General features: G+C 45.5%; 1 protein-coding gene across 1 annotated transcript in view; it reads left to right on the top strand.

The window, feature by feature from the left end:
• Nucleotides 1-20,881, top strand: part of cacna2d2a (calcium channel, voltage-dependent, alpha 2/delta subunit 2a) — an 855,812-nt gene that overhangs the window by 678,140 nt on the left and 156,791 nt on the right. Inside the window, exons 14-15 of the mRNA XM_080186111.1 lie at nucleotides 11,359-11,408; nucleotides 14,763-14,852. Coding sequence (XP_080042237.1) covers nucleotides 11,359-11,408; nucleotides 14,763-14,852 — 140 coding nt within the window. The remainder of the gene's footprint in view (nucleotides 1-11,358; nucleotides 11,409-14,762; nucleotides 14,853-20,881) is intronic.

Here is a 20,881-nt window from a genome sequence, read left to right on the forward strand (position 1 = left end):
TACAGGCACAGTGTGTTAATACAATCAATGGCACAAGGTGGTAGAGCAGTTACAGGCGCAAGATCTATGAGCACAGACAAAAACAGTAAAAAGTCTGACAACACCAGGTTTTAGTCCAACCTATTTATTTGATAATATTCTCACTAGCTTTCGAGGGGACAGCCTCTTCGTCAGGTGAATGGAGAGTTCTGGCCTCAGACAGAGCATATGCTTTATATGCTCTGTCTGAGGCCAGAACTCTCCATTCACCTGACGAAGAGGCTGTCCCCTCGAAAGCTAGTGAGAATATTATCAAATAAATAGGTTGGACTAAAACCTGGTGTTGTCAGACTTTTTACTGTGTTTACGCCAGTCCAACGCCGGCATACCCACATCACAGACAAAAACACAGGGCAGTAACATAGGTGAAAGGTTTGTTAGCACAGCCAGAAGCATGAACACAGAAAAGGGATATTAATCACAATTACAGGCATGATTACAAGTACAGGGAGTTAGCACAATTGCAATTACAGTAGATCAGCACAGTTTCTGGTACAGAGTAATTGACACAGCTTCAGGAGGTATTAGAGAGGCACAGGGTATTAGCAAAGTTACAAGCACTGTCAAAGGCACAAGCAGGGTGATTTTCTGACCTCATGCTCCCAGTGCAGATCTTGCTGATCCTGGAAGATAGGCATAAAAATCTGTTAAGCACCTAGCATGAAACGACTTGCAATCATCTTGGTCCCTTTATATTGGCGCAAACTAGATAAGCGGGAGGTTGATTAGCATGAGATTGACTGGAGTTCTCATTAGCAAGTTTGGCATGCGATCGTTTCCCCCTCCTCTCCCAGAATGTTCCCAGCTCTCCTGCTGGACATCACATGGGTACAAATCACTACTGATCCCTTGAAGTGTGGTTTAGGGGTCACAATTGTAAGGACACGCGAGGAGGGGAGTACTATTTAGCATCAACCTCCAGGGTGCAAGAGGGTGGGTCAGGCGTTGCCATTGTGAGGGGTAGGATGAGGGGCCCTCAAAGGTGCAGGGGCACCATCTCAGGCTGGAGTTCCTCAGGTTAGAGGTCACCACTGGGTTGGGGCTCATGGTGAATATTCTCACCGCCTGCTGAAACACCTCCAAGGGGTTTCATAGGAGGTCAAGCTCAAATCCCATTAATATCACACTAGTTAGGCTGCCAGCTGTCTACTTGAAAGGCCTTGTGGTCTATTTCTGACATTCCATCCCCAGGCCCCATTAACAAGCACCGGCTCTGGCAGCTGTTCACTTAATCAAAGGAGTTTGGCAGGTATTAACACAACTCTTCACACTGCACAAACTCTGCAATGTTCCCTACAATGGGCACCTGCCGCATGAAAGTTAGGAGAGTGCATTTCTGTTGCCTGTCTGAACTGCATGCCATGTCTGGAAGCTAGTTTACACCATACATCCAGGTTTGTGCGTGCATGTTTATGCTACGAGGTTTCCTCAATGAGGACCTCTCACAGCCATCCTTATGTTCTACATATGCGCCAGAGCACTGAGCCCAGTCTGCTACATGCAGCCACCAAAGGCCTGTAGTATCAGGGGTCTGTATCTTTGAGGAGGGAGGCGGCTGGCCATTCGGAGAGGCAGCTTTGTGTCTCACACCAGCGACCACACGACTGCATTGAGAGTGCAGAATGCATCATGCCGCATCATGTAAAGAGAAGGTACAGCCATATGGGAGGCCATTGGTGACCATGAGAGGCATGGGCAATGATGATAACATGGTATGATTGGCAGCCAATTGAGGTGGTGTATGGCACAGGGTATGTTTTCGGGTTGTCAGCTTCCAGCTTTCTATCCCCCCAGAGGAACCATGAATGTTGGGATTGAGCCAGTAGAACTGGCAGTAATCCTTGATGCTGCTGTGACAGCTGGCAGACATTGCCGCTTGCGGCAAGGCCAACCCAGGCTGAAGGCCACACCAGAACAATAGGGGGCCGCTGGTCAGGGTCAGGGCCCAGCCACCCACATGCCTGAGGAGAATGCCAAAAGATGCCGGAGAAGGGGAGTTCGGCTGTGCTAGACTCACATGTCCTACAACAAGTTGCCAGAATTGATGGGCTAACGGAGACTCTGCCTGAGCAAGGAGACAGTGCAGCATTTGCGCTTGCAGACCTGGCACCTTGTGGAAGAGGAGAACACCTAGTCATGGCAGCCCTGAATTTTTTTGCCACTGGATCATTCCAGGGCTTGAGTGACTCCTGAAGGTCTTCCAATTTGATAAATCTGAAACAAAAATAGAAAATGTTGGAAAACCTCACAAAGGACGATCCAGACCTGAAACGTTGGCTCTATTCGCTGTCCACAGATGCTGTCAGACATGCTGAGATTTTCCAGAATTTTCTGTTTTACATTCAATTTGACCTGCACCAGGCCCAACAAGAGGCCCGGGCTGCAGGCTCCACTGCCATCACTGGTATGCCTTAGGTGCAGGGGGCTATTGAGGGCATGCATGCTGCTTTGCAAGTCTCATGGCTTCGTCCGTCACAAGAGGTTCCACTCCCTGAATGTCCATATGGCGTGCAACCACTTATTCAACATCATGCGCGTGTGTGCATGCTATCCGGGGACCATGCATGACAGCTTCACGCTGGGGAACTCAGATACCTCCAGGGTCTTCAGGGACCACCACAGGCTGCTGGGATGTTTCATGGAAAACAAAGGCCTGCTGAGGTCATGGCTGATGATGCCAGTGCTGAGGCTGAAGACCAAGTTGGAAACCAATCAGATGCTGCCATCTGATCTATCATTGGGCGGAGCATTAGCCTGCTCAGGATGCAATTCCACTGCCTGGACTGCTCTGGCAGGGCCTAGCCTCATAAGGTCTTACTCCTGCAAGACAAGTCACATGATTTAGTGCAAGGGAGGGGCAAGTATCTGGTCAGCTTGAAACTTATTTAAGACAGGTCATATGGATGAATGTTTTATGAATCCTTACAGCTGTGGCACACGCCGACTTCACAGGCACTCGCAGCTCACTCATGTGCCGCCCCTGAGAGCTCCATCGCACACTTAATCTTGTAGGGGGCCAGGAGATCAACTCGGGAATTTCTTCGCTTCCTTCTATTATCATAGAATCATACAGTGGAGGTGAAGCCCTTCAGCCCATTGAATTCATTTTGGGCCATTTTCTCCTGATGATTGAAAGCCTGATGGCTAGTGGGCCTGGAGAGGATGGTCAGAGGCTGGGGAAACAGGTGGCTTATGTCGGTGTCATGGCTCAGCAGGCAGTGGTTGTGAGGGATTTGAGTACAATGGTGGTGGGTTAGGTGCTGGATTGACATGGGGTATCAGGGAATAGATTACTGTGGACATTCCAGGCATGACAGTCAGGACTGTCATTTTTTAGGAAAATCACAGCCATGGTGTGATTTGGAAAAGGAGGAGGACAAGGACATGCAGGCCGACAGCCCAGGCATCACTAGGGAAGAGGCCACCCAATGGGAGGAGAAAGACGAGGAGCAGAAGGAGCGCGCCGAGCAACACCCCCTAGGTGCTGGAGGGCTGGCAGCTCAAATGAAGCATGCGAGGGCAGCTAGGCAAGGCCCTGATGACCAAGTGCTTCTGTCACAAGGGGCCTGTGCCTGGGCACATGGGTTCCATTTACCCCTCCACCCAAAGTCCTTCTATCTCCTACATTATCATCACACCAGACCTCTGCATGCACACTGGCACCTAGATCTACGTCTGTACAGTGCGTAAGGGATCTGAAACCCCCATACAGGGCCCAGTAAGTGGGGTGGGTGAAATCACTCATGGGTTCTGGGGAACTAATTACTCCATTTTCTCAGTGACACAGCATTGAGGGGCCTCCCCAACTGGCATAAACATGAAGCATCCCTCCAACGATTGTCAATGGAAGAGGATTCCTGTTTGAGACAAATTATTCACAGGTGGGTGGTGAAAAAACATTTAATAAAGGTGTTTAAATAATAACTTCTAACATAAGACGTGTAAATGGAAAATGTTAAAATGCTTAGAGATCTATCTAACTAGTGCAGCCCTTCACCCATGCCATCTTAGTGCAACTATAACTTCCTAACCTTACGTAGCCTACCGCTAGATCTCAGTGTTTTCCCAGAATGTACAGCGGAGGTAGAGGGGGCAAGTTGCCTACCTCACCCTGTTACCTGTGATGCGCTTGGCGGGCATCCTTTGGAGGTCTTGTACCTTGAGGGCCCTGACCAACTTCCAGGCATCTGAGATGTTTCCATGACACCTATTCGTCCCGCAGACCCGGAGATGCCCTGGTGTCAGGAAGCGGGGAGTTAAAAGGTATAGCGATACCACAGTCTCCTGGCTGGAAGGCTCAGCTTGGGCTCGAGACCCTCTTCCTCCCTTGGGGTTTATGTGGGCCCCTGGGTCATTCCATGGGATGGCAGTGCTTCTGCAGTGAGCTCCAGAAGCTCTGGTGTCACCTGGCCCTGCCAATTCTGGAGGACCACCTGCATCCTACCAATGGTGGTCGAGCCCTCAGTGATGGCCACCTGAGTCGGGGGCCACCTATCAATGGCCACAGCAAGTTCCCTCTGAGACTGGGCCATGCTCTGCAGCCCCTTAGCCATGGCCCTCTGCAACTGGGCCACATTCTCAAGGACTGCTGCCATAGCCTGCTGTGTCTCAGCGCTGTCCCTTGTGTCTTCTACAAGCTCTTGAGCCTCTCAGCCCTGGGCCCCAGAATCTTGAGAATCCTGTTGAGTCCCTCAGCTGTAGCCTGCTGTGACTCAGCCGCCGTCCTCTGGGACTCCACTGAGGCCTGCTGTGACTTGGCCATCACTTGGACCCTGCCACTCATGGTGAGGATTCCCTGCCTCAGGCTTTCCATTGCGGATACCACCCTTGCAGTGTTGGCCTGGGAAGTATGCAAGACAGGCAATAGCTGGTCCATCTGAAAGCTTTGGAATTCCTTCCAACAGCCTCAACAGTCGGTCCAGTGTGGCCATCAGCCCCTTCTGCGTTCCCTGGTTTTGTTGCTGCATCTCCAGCAGCCAAGGGAGAAGTGATTTCAGAGACCCAGCATGTGGGCTAGGCCAGCTGAGTCCTCGGTCCGGCAGACCCCCACATGCCAAAGGCCTCAAAAGTTCCCTCCTCCACCTAATGTATGTCAACAGATGTGTCATGCTCACCAGAGAGTGACCCAGAAGCTTCATCACTAACTAGACCCACCGACGTGTCAGTATCTAGGCTGATGAACTGCGAGGTGGAAGCTGACGCCAAAACAGTGCCACCCTCGGAGATCCCTTCAGCCATATCCTCCGAAGACTCACCTGGAGCAAGGGAGCCGCAGTGGGGAGCCACAATGCCTGAAGACCCTGGGCATCCAGATCTGTTTCTCCTACACAGGGCACAAGGTTAAGTGAAAGGGAGGGAAAGGAATCCAGGATGCAAAAAACTTGATTCATGATTTTCCATTGAACATGGAATGAAGCACAAAGAAGATTACATCACAGGAACAGACCCTTCATCCCCCCAACCTGCAGTGACCAGGCTGCCCATCTGAATTGTAACCCGCTGGGGATTATATGCGTCTTTTCTCATCCCATTCACAAATCTGTTAAGGCACTCTTGTAACTGCCTCTGCAACCTCCTCAGGGAGCAAGTTTGAGATAACCATCATCCTCTCTGTGCAAAAAAAATGCCTGGTACATCTTTAAACTTTGCCCCTTGCATCCAAAATCCATGCCCCCCTAGAAGTTGGCTCAAATTGAGTGGAGGATTGAGAGGTGCTTACTTCTTGACTCCAGCCCGACCATGCTGTCGCTGTCAGCCTGTATCTCCCCTTCCCCAGACAACTCCAGCACCCTGCTCTTCAAAGGAAATGAGGACCCGGAAGTCTGGCTGACCACCTCCTGTCTTCGCACTCTCTTGGGTTGGTCTTCTGTGGGAACAGAAGGAGACATGAAAGAAACGATGGCGTGACTCCTCCAGAGTATCAGATCGTGGCCCTTGGAGGGCAAGCGCCGTGCTACTCTTGGGGAGGAGAGGGTGGAGGGGTAGGAAGAAAGTGCTTGAGTATCAGGGGTTGGAACCATGCAGGGTGCTGGGGGGAGTTAGGGGATTTGGTGGCGATTTGGGGAAAGATGCTGGATGGAGTTAAGCACTCATCCTTCCTGTTGACAACACAGAATTGCTGAGCAGAAACTGATAGCCAAGTTCTGCACACTTGAGGACAGCCTCAACCGGGATCTTGGGTTAATTTCAAACTATCTGTAACCCCCATGACTTGCCTGGGCTTGCAACTTCTTACTAACTGCCCTGACTGGAGACAATACATACCTCTTTAACTTGTGCTTAGCCCTCTCTCCACTCACATTGTCAGTATCTTTAAGACTTAATTACTGTAAAGACTCTCATTCCAACCACTATCTTGTAAATTGAGTTTGTGTCTATATATGCCCTGTTTGTAAACACAACCCCCACTCACCTGATGAAGGGGCAGTGCTCCGAAAGCTGTGCTGCCAAATAAACCTGTTGGTGAGACTTCTTACTATACTGACAGAAGCGGCAACTGCCTCCCACACCGCATTGCCATCAGCCCCCTGGGTCTGTGCCCTGCTGGGGAGAAGAGGGTGTCCCGCCTTGCCTTTGATGCATCCAGCAGCCTCCCAAGATCGCTTTCAGTGAATCTGGGGACTGGCCATATGCTCAGTTTTTTTCCTGCATTGCCTGCCTGCCTGTCCATCCTTGGAGCAGCTCCTTAAAAACCCCTTGTTAGGGCAGGTCAACTGCAGGCAGTTCGGCAAAGCATTCCAGCAAGTTACACACAGTTTGTTTGTTATCATTCAGGAGAAGGCAAGTGAGTACGTGCTGATGGGGAGGGGGGTGGGGTAGGTGGATCAGTGCCTCAATGACTGGGGACAGCGGGGAGAGAGAGACGTGCCATACAGCCATCGGAGTCATGAGGAGATGGGAGCCTTGTGTAGGAGGGTCTGGGGTAGGGGGAAGGGGGGATCACCCTGCTTGTGATCGATGTGGGGGAAAGGAGGGCACACTGCCACTCTTCCTGAGATCAGCAGGAGGGAAGGGGGGTCCGCTGCCACTCTGCCTGAGATTATTGGGGGAAGGTGCCCGCAATCAGTCTGGGTGGGGGGAGATGGGGGGATAAGGAGGCCAGTAGTGTTGAGGGATGGCAATGTCTGTGATGGCCAGGTGAGGCATTATCCAGCCTGGGAGGGATTTGATTTAATTTATTTTTGTCACATGTGATAACATACAATGAAAAGTATTGTTTCTTGTGTGCTATACAGACAAAACATACCGCTCATAGAGAAGGAAACAAGAAAGTGCAGAATGTAGTGTTACAGTCATAGCTAGGGCGTAGAGAAAGATTTATTATGCTGGCTGCTTTGCCGAGGCAGTGGGAAGTATAGACTGAGTCAGTGGATGGGAGGCTGGTTTGCATGATGAATTCGGCTACCTTCACGACCTTTTGTGGTTCCTTGCGGTCTTGGGCAGAGCAGGAGCCATACCAAGCTGTGATACAACCACAAAGAATGCTTTCTATGGTGCATCTGTAGAAGTTGATGAGAGTTGTAGCTGACATGCCAAATTTCCTTAGTCTTCTGAGAAAATAGAGGCGATGGTGGACTTCCTTAACTATAGTGTCAGCATGGGGTGATCTGGACACCTAAAAACTTGAAACTCTGGACCTTTTCTACTTCGTCCCCATTGATTAGACAGGGGCATGTTCTCTTTTACTCTTCCTGAAGTTGATGACAGTCTCCTTCATTTTGTTGACATTAAGGGAGAGATTATTGTTGCTGCACCAGTTCACCAGATTCTCTACCACTTCCAACACTCTGTCTCGTCGTTGTTTGAGATCCAATCCGCTACGGTGGTGTCATCAGCAAACTTGAAAATTGAATTGGAGGGGAATTTGGCTGCACAGTAATAGATGTATAAGGAGTATAGTAAGAGACTGAGAACACAGCCTTGTTGCACACCGGTGTTGAGGATGATCGTGCAGAAGGTGTTGTTGCCTATTCTTGCTGACTGTGGTCTGTGAGTTAGGAAGTTCAGGATCCAGTCGCAGTGGAAGGTGCCGAGGCCCAGGCCACAGAGTTTGGAGATGAGTTTCATGGGAATAATAGTGTTGGATGGTGAGCTGTAGTCAATAACAACGAGTCTGATGTAGGTGTCCTTGTTATTTAGGTGTTCCGGGGTTGAGTGCAGGGCCAGGGAGATGGCATCTGCTGTGGACCTGTTGCGGCGGTAGGCAAACTAGTGTATCCAAGTAGTCCGGGAGGCTGGAATTGATTCATGTCGTGACGAACCTTTCGAAGTGTTTCATAATGATGGATGTCAGAGCCACCATCGGATAGTCATTAAGGCATGCCGCTTGGTTTTTTTTTAGGTACAGAAATGATGCTTATCTTCTTGAAGTAGATAGGGACCTCGGGTTGTTGTAAAGAGAGGTTGAAGATGTCTGTGAATACCTCTGCAAGCTGATCCGCGCAGGGTCTGAGTGCATGTCCGGGTACCCCATCTGGGCCAGTTGCTTTCTGTGGGTTGACAGGGAATGTGGCAGGGGAACAGCATTCTATTTTTATTTGTACAAACGTAGTTGGAGGCTCCAATCAGAGCTGCAGGGTTTTGGATAAGCCCTGCCCACAGGCTTCTGCAGCGCAGTCAGAATCACTGATATTTTTGCAGGCAGAATGCGTTTGGGGGGTCTGAGAATGGGTCTAAAAGTCAGATTTGAAATGCTCCCAGTTTCAAATCCGCCCAGCACTTAGATGGAAATGGTAAAATCGGGCCCATAGGGTAGTAGTTCAATCAGATACACAGGGTGGTTGTTCAATCAGTCACAGGTGGTAGTTCAGTCAGACAGACAACGTGCTAGTTCAGTCAGGCACATGGTGGTGGTTCAGTCAGACAGACAAAGTGCTAGTTCAGTCAGGCACATGGCGGTAGTTCAGTCAGATAAACGGGGTGGTGGTTCAGTCAGACAGACAGGGTGGTGGTTCAGTCAGACACAAGCGGTAGTTCAGTCAGGTGCACAGAGTGGAAGCTTACTTATGGCCATGGCTACACATAGTGTTTGTTAGCACATATATAGTCATATTGACAGAGTGTATTAGCACAGTTACAAGCTCAATTACAAATACAGGCCATTAGGATTGTTGCACTCACTGTCACAAGCATGTATGGTAGTGCTGTCATGGATAGTTACAAGCACTGGTTATTTGCACAGGCATGTTGTGTAGCAAAGTCAGAGGGTGTTAGCACTGTTGTACCTATCAGGAATGGTAGCATATTGAGAATCTTATTGGACCAGTCATCCGGGCTAATGTCATATGGCAGTTGGGGAACTTGAATTTAGCTGATTAATAAATCTGAAATACAAAACTAGTCTCAGTTGTTGGAAAAACCCATCTGGTTCACTAATGTCATTTAGGGATTGAAATCTGTTGTCTTTACCTAGTCTGGTCCATATGTGACCCCGGACCCAGGGCAATGTGGTTGACTCTTAACTGTCCTCTGAAATGGACAAGGAAGACACTCAGTTGAATCAAACTATGACAGGAAAGTCAAATAAGAATAAAACTGGACATGCCACTTGGCATCAATCTAGGCATTGAATGTAACAAAGGCACACTCCACCAGTGGATTCTGCAAAGTCCTTCTTACCAACAGCTGGAGGCTTGTGCTAAAATTGGGAGAGCTGTCCCACAGACAAGCAAAAGCCTGACATAATCATGCGCACTAAATCGTACCTTACAGGCAATATCCCATATTCCCCCATCACTATCCTTAGATGTGTTATATCCCACCAGCAAGACAGACCCACCAAAGGTGAAACATAGGCATGGAAGTATATTGCTGATTATCACTTACCTTAGCTGATCAATACGTACTCCTCCAAAGTGAGCATCACTGAAGAAATTCTGAGGGTGGCAAGGATACAGAAAAGGGGACTTCGTCTATCATCAGGAGTGGATCAGTAGCAGCACCACTGACCAAGCTGGCCAAGTCTTGAAGGGCATAACAGCTAGACAGGCCTGTGGCAGTTGGAGAGGGAACCAACAAGAGGGAAGAACTGACTTGATTTTATCCTCACCAGCCCACTTGTCACAGATGTATCTGTCAAGGTAGGAGTGACCACCGCACAGTCCTTGTGGAGATGAAGTCCATTTTCACACAGAGGGCACACTCCATTGTGTTATGTGACACTACCATCATGCTAAATGGGATAGATTCAGAACAGATCTAACAGCTTAAAATTGGAGCTCATAGCTTACTTGAAGCTATATCTCGTTGTTTAATGAATTAAGCTATAAATTTAATAAAGCACTTGAATCTCCCTGATACTAGTTTAAGCTATTGCCCTGGTTAGAGAGAAAAAAAAACAAACCCTAAGCCTCATCACCTATCTCCTTACTCAGTTAATGTTTCTGGATTCAGTTCTTAGATCTCGCTGTCTCTCGCTCCCTCCCATGGACCACTCCTTGTTCTGTAAACAAAAATGGACCAACACCTCTTCCGTGCACTTAATTGACGCACTCACCAATTTCCCTAAGCTAGGTACTTGCTCTAACAGTACTCCATCAAGCTGAACTGCTACCCAACAGTGTTGTGGTGTTGCTGTCCCCCTTCTGAGGCTGTTGTGCCACACTGTGGGAAATTCCTAGGTATCTGAAAGTAGAAAATCAAAAGGGGAGAGTTAGGATACGGGATGCGAGATTAGGAGAAAAGGAAGAGGTGCATGATCATGGTCACATCATCAACAGCTGTACTTCATGTAGGTAGCAAGATCAAGGTGAAGAGGGATTTGAGGGTAGAATAAGGCAGGAACATATCATTATCCATAATGTTGTTTGCAATGCCAGATGTGTTACAGTCAGCCCCATGATACAGAACACCAAACCTTGGTATAACTCTCAGCCTGCAGCTGAAGACACAGGCACTTTCAGGCTGCACCCATCAACCTGAGAGCCCTCTCTGTGCCCTGCTTCTCCACTTGTTTTGCTGCTTCTTGTAGCCAATACAGTACCACCATTCAACAACAACATTCTTTCAGTCACTGCAGCTCCTCTTCAAGATATACAGCTGGAACATGTGCTGGTTTTCATGCTGTTAGACTGCCAGTTCAGCTTTTGTAGACTCTCACAGCCAAGAGAGAGAGCCCAGACATTATTCAGATGGCCAGGGATTGAATTCAAGACTTTTATAATGTGGTAATAAATTAGAAAATACTTTAGATTTCTGCAGCTTCAAGATTGATAAAAGGGAACCAGTTTCATTAGGTCAATGTAGTCTCTGAGATTTCTCTATGCTTGTTTCATTCGTCCGTTCATGCATTTAGTTATGACCAATTGTTTCTCATTCCAGGATATTATTTTGAAATCCCTTCTATTGGAGCAATCCGGATAAATACCCAGGTGAGTAACTCCAGCCCTGGTGGAAAGTTACAGAAGGGAGTCAGACTATCTTGTGTAAACTGTCAAAACGTGATGGAGAAAAATCAAGCATCCACGTATTCTGCTGGGGCCTGTTATTTCTTCCCTTCTACTAATCCTGTCACTTTGTGCCAATTATCCATGTGCTCTGCTGCCAGTTAATATCCTTTATCCATCATGTTTCATTTTGCCATTGGTGCCCATTATCCATGGTGCTCTGTGTTTCAGAAAATGCCATCATCTTTTGTGCTGCCAACTTAAATTTGAGGTTGATCAGGTAAGATGTATCATTCTGAGGCTACATAGTGTGATGATAGTAGTGCAATTGATATGGTTTTTTTTATGTTTATGGGGAAAGTTTAAAAATTCGGCTGTATATTACAGGCAGTTGGTATGTCTGGACAGTATGCAGCTCAGATTTTTGGAGAGCAGGATAATTATTCAGTTGAACCTTGCAAGTGGTTATGTTAAGTAGAGTTAATGAATTTTTGATTATTTAAGTTCCTCTGGGATTTATGATTAAAGTGGTTGATGGGGTCATATGATAATGCAGTTTATATGCAGAGAGCAGTTCAGTTTGCAGCTCAAGTGTGGTTGGAGTTAGAAGGATTTTGCAGGCTTCTGGAACTCCATTTCTCTCTGAAAGCTCCAAGATTGTTAACAAATGTTAAAGCAAGTATGCCTGGGTTTGCTAACTATTTGTTTAAAAGTGTATTTTATATATGCGTGAATAAGGCTTATTCAGAACGGGAACAATCACAGACTAGAAAGTAAAATTACTTCCTTTCATTTTTAACTATTGTTCAACTGTTATTGGTTAAGCTGCTTCATTTGTTAGAGTTATATTTAAACAGTGTAATTAAATAAAGTTTGTCTCCCTGTAAAAAAATCCCTACTTTGTCAGTTGAATCATTCCTGGAAGGAAGTATCCTTTCCTCATATTTACTCCAAATAGAAAAATTGTTGGGGTCCAGTCTGGCTTCATGATATACATTAGGATTCTGGTGGGGACCCTAAAAATTGCTTTATATGTTATGTTATCTTAACAAAGATTCTCCTTTAAATCTTCTTACGGATTTTATTATCTCTACTAATTCCCTGTCACAGGCTAGAACGCCTGTATTTACCTAAATCTTTTACTCTTAAGAATGAGAATTACATTTACCAACTTCCAATGTGGCGCTATCTCCCAGTCTTCACTATTCCCCTCAAACAGTACTTCATAGGAATATAGGAATAGAAATTGATCATTCATTCCTTTGAACCCGTTCAGTCATTTAATTAAATTGTGGTTGAATTGTGTCTCAAATCTGCTCCCCTGCCTTTGTTTCTTCCATTTCTGGATACATTTACCAAACAAAACAATCCATCAATCTCAGTCTTGAAAGTTGAAATTAACCCAGCATCCACAATCATGGGGGAAAGAGTTGGAAATTTCTACTAGCCTTTTTGTGGAGAAGTGCTTCCTGATCTCACCACTCAATGGACTATCTTTACTTTTAAGAATGTACCCTTGTTTTAGAGTTTTATGCCAGAGCAAATTTCTCTGCATTTATTCTGTTGAATAATTTTATTCTTCTGAATACCTCAATTACTTTGAGTCTTCTAATCTCATGAGAAGGTTATGCAGCCTCTCATCATATTTTAATCCTATTAGCCTTGGTATCATACCGGTGAATCTGTGTCCTCTCCAAGGCCAAAATATTCTTCTTGAGGACGTGCATCTGGAGGTTGTGTTTGCATGTGTTGGGACATTGGTGTATTCACGCATGCGCATTTGTGGGTATACGTAGGCATGGATTCACGTCAATGTCTGAATGCATATATACATGGTGATATGCTTGTATGTATGATAGTGTGTGAATGTGGGTGTATTTTTTAAATTCTTTCAAGGGATGTGGACAGGACCAGCAGTTATTCCCATCCTTAATTTCCCTTGAACCGAGTAGTTTGCCAGGCCATTTCAGAGGGCAGTTAAGGGTCAGTCACATTACCATGAATCTAGGTCTGGAGTCATATGTAGGTCAGACAAGGTTAGAACAGTCAATTTCATTCCCTAAAGGATATTAGTGAACCAACTGGGATTTTACAACAATCATTGATTTTCAGCCATGATCAAAATGAATGGCAACACAAGCTTGAAGGGCCGAATGGCCAGCTCTTCCTTCTATTTTCTATGCTTCTATGTTGATAGTTACATGTCATCATCATTGAGATTATCTTTCAATTCCAGATTAATCAATTAAATTTATTAAGTAATTGATTTTAAATTCCATCATCTGCCATAGTAGGATTCGAACCAAGATATCTGGGTGTCTGAACTACGAGCCCAGTGACATTACCATGACACCATTGTCTACCTGTTATACAGTCGTCCATTTGTCTAGGGACCTGCGTGTGCATGTTTGTGTGTATGTGTGTGTGTGTATAGGTGTACGTAAGTGAATTTGTATGTGGATGCAGACATTGATGTACATGTGTAGCCATATGTGTGGGTACTTGCATGTGGCATGTAGGTGGGTACATGCACTGTATTTACATGGCCTGTGGTTACATTTGTGAAACTGTTAACTAGAGAACACTGAGGATTTGTTTAAAAAAAGAGATTGTTACTTTAAAATGGCATTAACAGTTGTCCACTACTCAGTCTGCATGGGTTTCAGTAGCCTTGAGATTATATTGTATGAACTTCATGTATGATTGAAGGAGTTAATTCCAATTTTGGGAGTGAAATCAGGAAATCAAGTAATGCAGGTGGTTTTGCCTGGGCTTTTAATTTAGAGTCTAATGTAATGTTGTAATATCCACCAATAAAACTGAACCATTTGTCCCATACACTGGTGCAGATTATGGGATATTCACATATTCATGGAGATATTCACATCTTCAGGAAATTCCTTATAGCCCTTTTATTTCCCCACAGTTTCTTTGCATTTTTGGACTGAAAATAGCATTCTCAGTATAAGTCCTCAATCACTTGAACTCTCCAGCCAATGACTTCAGAGGATATATTCCAAAGGACAGATAGGAACTCTTCAGGAGAAACAGTTTGAAATACTGAAGTAACTGGGGACAGTGGGGAGAGTTTAGGGTGACAGTTTAGGATGACATTTACTATTTTCTTTTCTTTCCTGTGGCCATCCTGAACAAATCAAGGTTATTTTTGCTTAATTCTGTTTGAACAATGTTCCTTTAAGTCAATGCTGAGTGGTCTCTAAGTATTTGAATAATTCATTCTTTATGTCTGACTGCAACAAGATTTAAAATGCTTTGCAGTGTGTGAAAGATTGATGCAAATTATCATTTGAATGCGTCTCATGTGTTTCTGTGTTACAGGAGTATCTGGATGTTCTTGGTCGTCCAATGGTGATGGCAGGGAAAAAAGCCCAAAAAGTTCAGTGGACCAATGTGTATCAGGATGCTTTGGTAAGATTACTTTGGTATGGAATATAGACCAAAATACCCACATGGATTCTTCCTTTTCTTTGGAATGACACACGGCTGAAATTAGTTTTGAATGATCGAGCAAAATGTACCATAGCATTTGCCAGCTGTTGTACACCTTACTCGATTTTCTCTTCCATTAGAAGCATCACGCTTTGGTACCATAATATAAAAGCAAAATACATGATTGCTGGAATCTGAAACAAAAACAGAAAATGCTGGAAAATCTCAGCAGGTCTGACAGCATCTGTGGAGAGAGAATAGATCTAACATTTTGAAATGTTAGCTCTATTCTCGATCCACAGATGCTATCAGACCTGCTGAGATTTTCCAGCCTTTTCTGTTTTACACTTCAGTACCATACTGTCAGTGCAGTGTACATGTCCAAGCACAGGACTGGACTTTGAGATCACAGCATTCTGATTCAAAGATGGGAATTCAACCAACTCAGCAAATCTGAGACAAGTGTCATGAAATGAACTGAAATGCCAATGCATCTCAATCAGTGATGAGCAGGACTTTTCTCACATTCAGAAATGGATTAATTATAGGCATAAAGAAAACTCTGAGATAACTGTAAAAAACAGATAACCTGTGATTGAGTATCAAACATGGCAGCAAAGGCAGGTGGTAAGATTGGCACAGTGACAAGTGTTGAAGATTGGCTTGCAACTAGACATGGTAGATTGTAACTTTCACTCATACTGGCCCAGCACAAAGTGTGGGCATACAGATAACTACTCTGGTTTCTTTGGTGGGTCTCTTAAACTCCTGTTCTTATTTAAGGAATATGGTGACACTTGATGCTGAACATTTGGAGTACACAGGGAGTTTAACATATTTCTCATTTAAATTATTTATAAACATGCTTACTTCCATAGAAAAGAATGATTTGCTTTTATTAGTTGACAGATGGTTTCTCCTAATGGAACCAGTATTGGAACGCAGATGGGCACAGTTCCCAAGGGAAGGTGGTGGTGTAGCGATAATGTCATTGGGCTAATGCTCTGGGGAGACTAGTTCAAATCCCATCATGGTAGTTAATAGAATTTAAATTTATTGAAAGCTAGTCTCAGTTATGGTGACCATGAAACTATCATTGATTGGTGTAATAACCAATATCCTTTAGTGATGGAAATCTGCTGTCCTTACACAGTCTGCTCTCCATGTGACTCCAGGTCCACAACAACATAATTGACTCAACTACCCTCAAGGACAATTACAGATAGGCAATAAATCTTGATATCCCATGAAAGAATATATATTTTCTAGAACTTTCTTGTTGTGATCAATGTGAAGTTTTCAGCACTTAGACCAAGCAAGGCCAATCATGAGGTGCTGAGTAGAACAAAGGATTATTTCAAGTCCCCGATGAAGATGTGGGCATCTGCGTTATGTAGTGTCAAGCCAAGCAGTTCAAGAAGACTCTCCTTCATCTCCCTGTCTGTCTGAAATTAGTTGATCCCAACTGAGTTGCTTCAATGGACTGAATTGCCTGGCTAATAAGGAAAAAAATAACACAGTAAGAAGTCTCACAACACCAGGTTAAAGTCCAACAGGCTTATTTGGTAGCAAACGTCATTAGCTTTCGGGGCTCTGCCCCTTCGTCAGGTGAGTGGGGAGTTCTGATCACAAACAGGGGACGTAAAGACACACAGTTTACAGGATACTGATTAGAATATGAGTCTTTACAGCTAATCAAGTCTTAAAGGTGCAGACAATGTGAGTGGAGATAGCATTAAGCATAGTTAAAGAGATGTGTATTGTCTCCAGACAGGACAGTAAATGACATTTTGCAAGCCCAGGAAAGTCGTGGGGATTACAATTGGTGTGACATGAACCCAAGATCCTGTTGAGGTGTCCACATGTGTGTGGAACTTGGCTATCAGTCTCTGCTCAGTGACTCTGCGCTGTTGTGTTGTGAAGCCTGCCTTGGAGAACGCTTACCCGAAGATCATAGCCCAAATGCCCGTGACAGCTGAAGTGTTCGCCAACAGGATAAGAACACTGTTGCCTGGTGGTTGCCGAATGGTGTTCATTCATCCATTGTCGTAGCGTCTGCATGTTCTCCCCAATGTACCAAGCCTCGGGATATCCTCTCCTGCAGCGTATCAGGTAGACAACGTTGGCCGAGTTGCAAGAGAATGTACCACGTACCTGATGGAAGGAAAAAATAAGCCAGCGTTCTCTGCTGGACAATAGATGTATCTGGACTTTGGGGTCAGCTGTAATAGCCTCCATGGTTGAATACCCTGTTGACCTGTTACATTTGGTTTGGGACCAGGAACATTTTGTTTAAAATAGACATTTGAAATCACAGATACACGCTAGGAGGATAAAGCCAACAAAATTCCATTGTTTTAAGCAAACAAAATAAACTTTAATACTGTTACGACCTACTTTGGATAAGGTGCCCCAAAGGGGGCAGCACAGTAGCACAGTGGTTAGTGCTGCTTCACAGCTCCAGGGACCTGGGTTTGATTCCCGCTTGGATCACTGCCTGTGTGGAGTTTGCACATTCTCCTTCTGTCGGTGTGGGTTTCCTCCAGGTCCTCCGGTTTCCTCTCACAGTCCAAAGACATGTGGGTTAGGTTGACTGGCCATGCTAAAATTGCCCCTTAGTGTCCTGAGATGCGTGGGTAGAAGGATTAGTGGGTAAATGTATAGGGATATGGGGGTACAGCCTGGGTGGGATTGTGGTCGGTGCAGATTCGATGGGCCAGATGACCTCTTTCTGCACTGTGCAGTTTCTATGATTTCTTCTTCCATGAAAGTTGCTAATCCTCTCAATTTGTCACTGTCCAGCTAGGATACCCCTACATTGTTACAATCGCTGATGTGGATTGATGAATTGACTCCGTGATTTTATTCAAACCCCTGTGTTGGTCAGAAGAATGTTTAATCTAGAAAGCATCCCTCTTCGCGGATGCCTTTTTCCCAGAGCCATTAGTTATGTTTTAAAAGGAGCCAATTTAGCCAAGCTTTCTTGAGTTAAAAAGAGTGAGTTTAGTAATTGTTAAAGGCAAGAAAATGATAAAAACACATACAGATGGAATTGAGCTTACAGTAAGTAAATATAACAAAAGGTATATGGAACAGTTCTTGATTCATGAGGGGTAGATTAATGAGTGTTGCATTTGTTGTGATTGAAGATTCCAGGAGAGCTGACTTCAGGCAAATGGTCAGTTTTGAGATTCCAGTGTTCTATAGTTTGACGGAGACGCATTCCAGTTTTCTTTTCAGCTGTGGTCCTGGCTGATTTCCACAGACAGAGAAAGAGAGAGAGAGATCAAAATGTACATGCAATAATGGCTGAGAGTGTGCTTTTACTTCTGTGTCAAAACTTCCAGCACTTATTCTCACAGAACACACACTAAAAGACAACTGGGGCAGTTTTTTTTATCTGTATTTGTGTATTGCAAGTGGGAAAGCAAATCCACAAACATTTGTTTGGGCATTACACAGGAAAATTCTTGCTGACATTGCCGTGACCTCTCTTTGTCTGTACCAGAGATGGCAATTAGTTTCTGGATGCTTTTTAGATGTACCTTGTCTGGTTACATGATGAGGTTCAATTGTCTTGCAGAGAATCATCAGAGAATAGCAATTTCCATATCATTAGCGGGACCGGGACAGGATTCTCTGAGCCGCCACCAGTGGGTTTACAACTGCTGCCCACTAACAGGGAACAGGCATACTAATCCCGTTGTTAGAGACAAAGCCATTGAAGGTCGTGGGGGGACAAAGGGGACTGCCTCTTGAGCTGTGCCAGCCTGGCAGTGCCAGTCGACACCCTGGTACTGCCCACTGGGCACACGGGCACTGCCCATGAAACACCTGGCTGTGCCAAGGGGGCAGGGCCAGAGTGGGTGTGGGCCTACTGGAGAGGAGATTGGTGGGGGAGGGGACCCACAGCCACTCTGCAATGGGATCACTGGAGGAGGGAATGAGAGGGTGATCACAGCTGGCCATCAGTAGGGGTCGGGGCTGGCCATGGTGTGGGGGGGCAGGGGGGTAATGTTCGGGGCTGACCATGCGGGAGATGGGAGATCAGGGCTGGCCCGGTGGAAGGACCAATAGGCCAACAATTGGGAAGTGGGGGGATCAGTCAGAAGGCCAGCAATCAGGAGGCCAGTGAAGGGGGCCAATACGCAAGCTCTGATGTCTCCTTAGATAAATCAGCACATGCGCAGTGGGTGTCTCAGCACTATGCTGCTGGACTATCGGGAAGGATGAGGCCCCCCCCCCATTCCTCCCACTTTTTAATGTGAATCCCTCTGAGGCAATCTGTGATGCACAGAATGTTGGAGCTTTGTTCAAGTAAATACATCCAAAAAACAGATGGGAAATTCTCTCATTTTCCCACCCGTTGGGCACTTAGTGTTTTTTTTGGGAGAAACCAGACTGTAACCTCTGAATTCCCTCAAAAGCCACTATTACTTGGACTGCCTTAATAGCTATTCACCTCTTGATGCTTCAGTCTCCCTTCCTAAGGCCGCATTACACAGGATTCACAAAACTGCATTCCTACCCCTAATTATTGGCACAATTTCAGCTCTTTCACAAGCCATTAGTCTCCCAGCTGCTATCAATAGCTCCCAGGGCTTCTCTGAGCCTGAACTGCCTGGCACGAAACCAGTGACCTTCCACAACATTTTCATGATGTTTAAACAGCGCTGCTTTCCTCTTACATAGAAGATAGGAGCAGAAAAAAGCCATTTGGCCCTTTGAGCCTGCTTCGCATTCATCATGATCGTGGCTGATCATCCAACTCAATTCCTAATCCTCCTTTCTCCTCGTAATCATTGATCCCATTCGCCCCAAGTACTATATCTAGCTGCCTCTTGGGAAATGTTTAATGTATTGGCATCAACTACTTCCTGTGGTAATGAATTCCATAGGCTCACCACTCTGGATGAAGGAATGTCTCCTCATCTCTGTCCTAATGACCTACCCAAATCCTCAGACTGTGACCCCTGGTTCTGGACTCCCCCACCATTGGGAACAGCCTCCCTGCACCTACACTGTCTAGGCCAGTTAGAATTTTGTAGGTCTCTATGAGATTTTCCCTCATTCATCTGAACACCAGTGAAAACAATCCTAACCTAGTCAATCTCTCCTCATACATCAGCCCTGCCATCCCCGGAATCAGCCTGGTAAACCTTCGCTGCACTGTCTCGAGAGCAAGAATATCCTTCCTCAGAAAAGGAGACCAAAACAGCACACAATATTCTAGGTGTGGTATCATCAAAGCCCTGAATAATTGCAACAACACATCCCTGCTCCTGTACTGGAAACTTCTCACAATGAAGGCCGACATACTATTTGCCTTCTTTACCACCTGCTGTACCTGCACGCTTACCTTCAGCGACCGGTGCACATAAACAGCCAGGTCCCGCTGCACACTCCCCTCTCCCAATTGACATCCATTCAGGTGATAATCTGCCTTCTTGTTTTTGCTTCCTTTGTGGATAACCTCACATTTATCCAAATTATATTGCATCTGCTATTCATTTGCCCAGCCACCCAACCTGTCCAGATCATGCTGAAGGATCTCTGTGTTGTCACCAGAGATCACCTTCCCACCCAACTTGGAATTATCTACAAACTTTTAGATGTTACATTTTGTTCCCTCATCCAAATCATTAATGTATATTGTGAATAGCTGGGGTCCCAGGACCGATCCCTGTGGCACCCCACTAGTTACTGCCTGCCAATTTGAAAAGGACTCATTAATTCCTACTCTATGTTTCTCTCTGCCAACCAGTTTTCTATCCATCGCAATATACTTCCCCCAATCCCATGCTTTAATCTTGCATAATAATCTTATGCAGGATTTTGTCAAATGCTTTCTGAAAGTCCAAATATCCTACATCAACTGACTCCTTTGTCAATTCAACTAGTTACATCTTCAAAGAATTCCAACAGATTTGTCAAGCATGACTCCTTCTTCATAAATCTATGCTGACTCTGTCTGATCCTGCCACTGCTTTCTAAATGCTCCATTATAA

The sequence above is a fragment of the Carcharhinus amblyrhynchos genome, chromosome 3, assembly GCF_965287045.1.
Source record: "Carcharhinus amblyrhynchos chromosome 3, sCarAmb.v2.hapA, whole genome shotgun sequence".
NCBI classification, from domain to species: Eukaryota; Metazoa; Chordata; class Chondrichthyes; order Carcharhiniformes; family Carcharhinidae; genus Carcharhinus; species Carcharhinus amblyrhynchos.